Source organism: Pyxicephalus adspersus, chromosome 3 (assembly GCF_032062135.1).
Source record: "Pyxicephalus adspersus chromosome 3, UCB_Pads_2.0, whole genome shotgun sequence".
NCBI lineage: Eukaryota > Metazoa > Chordata > Amphibia > Anura > Pyxicephalidae > Pyxicephalus > Pyxicephalus adspersus.
Window position 1 is genome coordinate 93,480,628 of NC_092860.1, and position 6,740 is coordinate 93,487,367.

Here is a 6,740-nt window from a genome sequence, read left to right on the forward strand (position 1 = left end):
TAATATGTTACTCTTCTTTTGTAAAAATTATACAAATAGACCATATATAAATATCACACATGACATTTTGCAATTGTATTCATGTTCAAGCAAGGTTTCCTTTTTTGAAAGGTTTTCAGTATTGTTGACTGCAAATAGGAAATGGCCTACAAAGGAATGATTGGGAACAATCAGACCTTTCCACCTAGCTCTCAGAAAGTAGGAAGTGCCTGCAGAAAGTAATGGGAAATTCTAATATGGATTTGAATGTATGTACATTCTTTTTGTTGGCAAAAGTAGGAATATTCTTTATGACATTGTTTACATTGGCTATAAGTGAAGGTGCTTAATGAGCACTGCTTTTCAAATACTGGTTCCAACAGATTTTCACTGAAACTTTTTCAGAGTCTTTAAAGCATGCATATAGTGCTTGACAAATGTTGGTTCGGTAATGTACAGATGCTAACAAGACTTAATATGCCAAATGAAAGGATGATTAAACTATCCCACAATGCTCCAGGAGGATAACAAATAAGAATTTGGTGATTTCTCAGCAAAGCAACCTATATACACAATGATGATGATTGTCACCAAGGGCTTAATGATTCTACCTAAGCCAGTTACAGTTATTCCTATATGTTGTTAAGTGTCTTCTGGAGCTGTATGACTCTGTCTGGCTCAGTTACAGTGATTTGTACATGCCCTTGTATCTTACCTAGAGCTGTAAAACACTATCTGGCCTAGCTACATTGAAAAAGGAGGCATGGCAGGATGCTCATGATAAATAGTTGGTGACTATTTCATTCATCTCAGTACCTCTGAATGCTGAGAAATGAAGGGTTTCTTTAACATAATCCAAAACATTTACAAGAAATGATTTATGAAATTCACTATTACCTGTCAATATTACCATTTTTCCAATCCTCAAAAATTTTTGATGCATTATTTAGAGCATCAGGGTCCTCCATCTTGCATGCAAGTGCCAGAACTAGAGGTTGCAGGAGTCTGAAAAAATGGTCGTACAAGGTTAGAATCACCATATACGGTTAATAGGCAAATAAAGACTATACTTTTTAGGGTTTCAGGGTCATTACCATATAGTGTTACACTTACTTTCCTATATCAGTGTCAGGATCAGTCCAACCAAACTTGTCTACGATTGGTTTTACTTGTCTGCGCCAATACTCCTATAATATAAAAAACATGGGTATAATTTTTTAAGCTGTAATTCACTATTCTGATCTCTATTACCATGAACTTTTTTTACCTTTTTCTTTATTTATTTAGGAAGACTTATACATGTAACCATTATTTGCCCTCCTAATGGCTTAATGACATATAGGTGAATAGTACCTATAATAAACTTTTTTTATGTGCCCCACACCCTCACCATCTGAACATATGTTGCACACCGATTGGATTCATTTGTGTACAATATATATACAGTATGATGATTCAAAGCCTTCCTGCACCAACCGCACATTTTTTATGACAGACTGTAAAGATTGCTGTAACCGATTTTTGGAGAAAATGAATGCACAGCACAGTGTACAGTATCAGCACAATTGTATGCTGGGATAAAGTAATGTTCACAATGCGTGGAGGTTACATCATCCTGACGACTCAAATGAAGAGCTAAAGACTGAAAAGAGACCAGGTAAAGATGGCAGCATCATTGCCCAAAGGATAGCACAGATTTCAGCATTGGAGGGTCCATTTTGGCAGGTAAGTATGCATATATTGGACAAATATGTTGTGCATTCCTGCAGAATATATGGCAAACAGATCCTGGGGGCCCAAAACCTGTGGGAGTTTATTTACATTTTATGAAAATGAGCAGTGTGTAGTGTAGTGTCTTTTTAAAATAATGGTTGCATTGTACTCAATTACCAAGTCTAACATTTATATTCAGTCCAAGGGCACAAAGCTTCACTGACTTAAAACTAAAAATCTTATAGTTCTATGTGTATAAAATAATGCATAGTTGAAACTGTACCTGAAATTTTGGGTAGATGGTAGGGTCGTCTTCCAACATGTCATTTAGATAGGAAAGGGCAGAGTTAATTCTTTGCCAAGGCAGATAATCAGTCTCATTCTGAAGATATTTGGTCAGGTCAAGTGAGACGTTATAATCTATGCGTTCAGAACTGTATAAACAAAAATAAATGAAATATGTTATGCTGTAAAATATACCACTCATGCATATTCTGGGACATAGATGAGCATGTATATTATGATTGGCAGAATGAAAGTTCCTTATTATTTACTTTAAGATATTTAATGTAACCTAATTGGAACCTAGTTACTGAGATTTAAATAATCAGAAGGCAGGGTGAATGATCCTAATCGTCCCAAAGAAACAAATATTCTGGTGATAACTGTCTATTATACCTACTTGGGGGAGATCTTTCCTGTTGTGTATCTAGGACAGGAAGTTAAGGTAAATCTACCCAATGACATTGACATCAAAAATAATCTTTCTGGAGCTTCAAAAATTAAAAAAAATCCTTGGCCTACACTACAACGTAACTACGAGATACAGACAGGGGTTTTAGATAGGCCCCATTCATATCTAGAGCCCCAAACAACTAGTATGGAAAGCACCACACATTCTAAAAGTGGTGTCCTGGCATGCTGGCATGGCATTGTATACCACTGAGAGATCCTGGTTTTTCCAAGGAATTGACCTGACTGCATCTACTATCCTACATATACCGGTATACATAATAAACTCTGAAACAATGCATGGGCCCGTTCCTGTCTCCCCCCCCTCTCTGTTAACCCTGGTCATCCCTGTGAATTATTCACTCCAGAAGCAACTACTTTAACTTATATGGGTTTGGTCCTCTGTCCCTTTATAGTTTTGGGTAAATCTATTCATTGCATTCTGAAAAACATTATTGAATAATTAACAAATTATCATTGAATCAGCAACAAATTGCATTAGGGAGCACAAACAATTTGCATTAAAAAGTCAAAAAAGAACAGATGCCTTCAAAGTGCCTGGTGTGGTTATCCTGGCTTCTAACTGAGCTGCTCTGTCTGACAGTCAAACAGACAGAGTCATGAATTTAATGATAACCCCAATACAATGGACTTTCACAAGCAGCCCGGTATTCTATCTATGTGAATAATTATCAAAATTCTGAAGAAATTCCAGGACTGTGGTGGAATCTGTACTTTGTAACTTCTGACATGCATTTGTGAAGGTAATCTATTACTGTGACTCCCTGGGGCTTTTATCTAAACATTGACTTTGGCAGCTAAAAACTAGTTTGCATTAGCCAGTGTTGTGAGATTTCACTGTAACTGCCTTTCTGTAATACATTCTGTGTGTTAAAATATTGTTACAACTATGTGAGAATAATAGGTACTATCTGCATTCTATTATAATTAATTGTGGGGGCCCATGGCTAAGTTCATATCTAAATTCTTTGACATGAGATTTATTTTACGGTTGACTGAGTTATATTGGATTTAAAATAATGACTGATGAGGTAAAACGTTTAACATGTAACCATGCTAAAAAAAAACTAAAGGGAAGATACAAGAAGTTCAGCTACAAAGTTACCTTGCCAGGGCGAAGACATCATCTATTAGTCCAGCTCGATCTCCAGCACTGAAGACCTAAAACAAAAGACAAGAATCTAACAAGTCCAATGGAAAATGTGATAGTAAAGTAAATAACACACTTAGAGTCAGTACACATACTCAATTATTGTTGGAAACAATCTTTTCACAATCATTTCCAGGGACAAAGGACTGGAAGATGAATAAAAGGGTGTTGTACAAACAGGGAAGGGAGGAGAACAAGCGGGTGACACTCTGCTGCGCTTCCCTCCTTTTACTACTATTGTGGTCGTTTATTGGCTGTCTTTCAATAATCCGTCGGAACGGATCCCTGAACGACATTGGACGACCTTTGTACACATGGTAGATTCTTGCTTGAGACAAGCCCCACAGGCTAGAATCATCTGACCTGTGTACCTACCCTTACTTTTGATGGTGACATCGCAGATCAGTCATGGCATACTTATATCAAATAATCAGTATAGCTTAAAAAAACACCAATGGGCCTAAATCTACTGAGAACCACACCTACTGAAAGCTGTCGTGCACATAGTTCCTCTATCGCTTAAACGATCGTATCTATTGTGTGTACAATATCTACGAACGATCGTGTCGTTATCTCTACGTGCAGGATCGGTGCTATACGATCGTTCGTATATACCGTGCAGGATCGTTCGTCGTTCGTTTTCCAACGATTATAATTGGAAGTGTGTACGTAGCTTTAGAGTCAGTACACACACTCAATTATTGTTGGAAACAATCTTTTCACAATCATTTCCAGGGACAAAGGACTGGAAGATGAATAAAAGGGTGTTGCACAAACAGGGAAGGGAGGAGAACAAGCGGGTGACACCCTGCTGCGCTTCGCTCCTTTTACTACTATTGTGGTCGTTTATTGGCTGTCTTTCAATAATCCGTCGGAACGGATCCCTGAACGACGTTGGACGACCTTTGTACACATGGTAGATTCTTGCTTGAGACAAGCCCCACAGGCTAGAATCATCTGACCTGTGTACATACCCTTACTTTTGATGGTGACATCGTAGATCAGTCATGGCATACTTATATCAAATAATCAGTATAGCTTAAAAAAACACCAATGGGCCTAAATCTACTGAGAACCACACCTACTGAAAGCTTGATGAGGTAAAACGTTTAACATGTAACCATGCTAAAAAAAAACTAAAGGGAAGATACAAGAAGTTCAGCTACAAAGTTACCTTGCCAGGGCGAAGACATCATCTATTAGTCCAGCTCGATCTCCAGCACTGAAGACCTAAAACAAAAGACAAGAATCTAACAAGTCCAATGGAAAATGTGATAGTAAAGTAAATAACACACTTAGAGTCAGTACACATACTCAATTATTGTTGGAAACAATCTTTTCACAATCATTTCCAGGGACAAAGGACTGGAAGATGAATAAAAGGGTGTTGTACAAACAGGGAAGGGAGGAGAACAAGCGGGTGACACTCTGCTGCGCTTCCCTCCTTTTACTACTATTGTGGTCGTTTATTGGCTGTCTTTCAATAATCCGTCGGAACGGATCCCTGAACGACATTGGACGACCTTTGTACACATGGTAGATTCTTGCTTGAGACAAGCCCCACAGGCTAGAATCATCTGACCTGTGTACCTACCCTTACTTTTGATGGTGACATCGCAGATCAGTCATGGCATACTTATATCAAATAATCAGTATAGCTTAAAAAAACACCAATGGGCCTAAATCTACTGAGAACCACACCTACTGAAAGCTCATTTGAAAAAACACAGCTTTTAATCTCTGTTTGGTACTATGATAGAAAAATACACCCCTACCTGCTTTCTTCACTCCTCCAATGACCTACTAATACCTTCCTCACTCATAACCTCGTCACACGCGTGACAGCAAGACTTTTCTAGAGCTGCCCAGACTCTACAGAATGGTCTTCCTCGTCCTATTCGGCTTGCTCCTAATTTCTGATCATTTTAAGACCACTCAAAACCCATCTTTTCAAACTTGCCTACACATCTTCTTCTGTCTCTAAACCCTCACTACTTCCCACTATTCCATTATCCTTCTCTTAGTGTGTGCTGCTTCCCCCACCCCTTAGGTTGAAAGCACTTCGGGGCAGGGTCCTCACCTCACTCACTGTCTGTCTGTCATTTGCAAACACTATTTAATGTACAGCGCTGCGTAATATGTTGGTGCTAAAAAAAATCTTGTTTATTAATACTAATAATATTATTACTGCTCTCCCATATCTGTGATTTCAATCAACCAGAAAAACATAACACTTGGTAAATTATCACATAGTAAAAGAATATCCAGAAGTATTCAGTTGCAAAAAGATACAAGAAAGTTTAGAACTTATCGACTGAAGCATAGTTAAAGAACAGCTAAGGTTTGCTTGAATTTAAAAGTTAGGGCTGCAACAAGGAGTAAGTGGTCCATGCCTTGCATTGGCATGCCTGATGTACATGATTACTGCAGCCTGGAAGGTGTCATCTAAATGATTCAACATTGTATATTATCTTCATACAATATATCACAATAATAATATACAATCCTTGCTTCATATAACTTACCCCATGGCTTCTCACTAATAGCGCAGCTAGATCATTCCATGTTTGAGGTTCATAATTTACTCGAAAAAATCCAAAGTGTTTATTGTTGATTTTGAAGAACTGTGCATTAGTGCTGTCATATGGGACCAAAGTCAATGATGTATCTAAAATTCAAACGTATGTCACTATGGTGTTTTTGATAAAGTTTAATATTCTACTCACAAAAACTGTAACAGAAAACATAAATAATCCTTCCAATGTGTGCTTAGTAGCAGAGCTCACAGCTCTCAAATGGGCTCTTCTGTTTTATTATATAAATAATTGTAATAGCTGGCCTTAATATTTACAATCATTGAATTAAAATGTTTCATCTGGGAATAGGAGTTGCTAAGACATAAAAAAGCAGGTAAGGTGTTTTCAAACCCACCCACTATAAGATATTCACTATGGGCTCTATTTATAAAATAGCGAATCTGACATTTCCTGGTGGGAACCAATTACTACCATTGAAACACATGGATATGAAAGATTCCCATGAAGGAATGTCTGATTCCCCTTTTTAAAAATAGAGTCCTATCTAGTAAAAAAATAGAATTTAAAGAAGTTCATTAGACGTACATTCTAACTGCACTGTGTTACAT

General features: G+C 37.6%; 1 protein-coding gene across 1 annotated transcript in view; it reads right to left on the bottom strand.

Annotated features, from left to right (window-relative positions):
- ENPEP (glutamyl aminopeptidase) overlaps positions 1-6,740 on the bottom strand; it is a gene marked incomplete in the record, with an annotated part of 29,088 nt that overhangs the window by 5,044 nt on the left and 17,304 nt on the right. Inside the window, 5 exon segments of the mRNA XM_072405699.1 lie at positions 877-984; positions 1,093-1,166; positions 1,976-2,126; positions 4,770-4,825; positions 6,121-6,263. Coding sequence (XP_072261800.1) covers positions 877-984; positions 1,093-1,166; positions 1,976-2,126; positions 4,770-4,825; positions 6,121-6,263 — 532 coding nt within the window.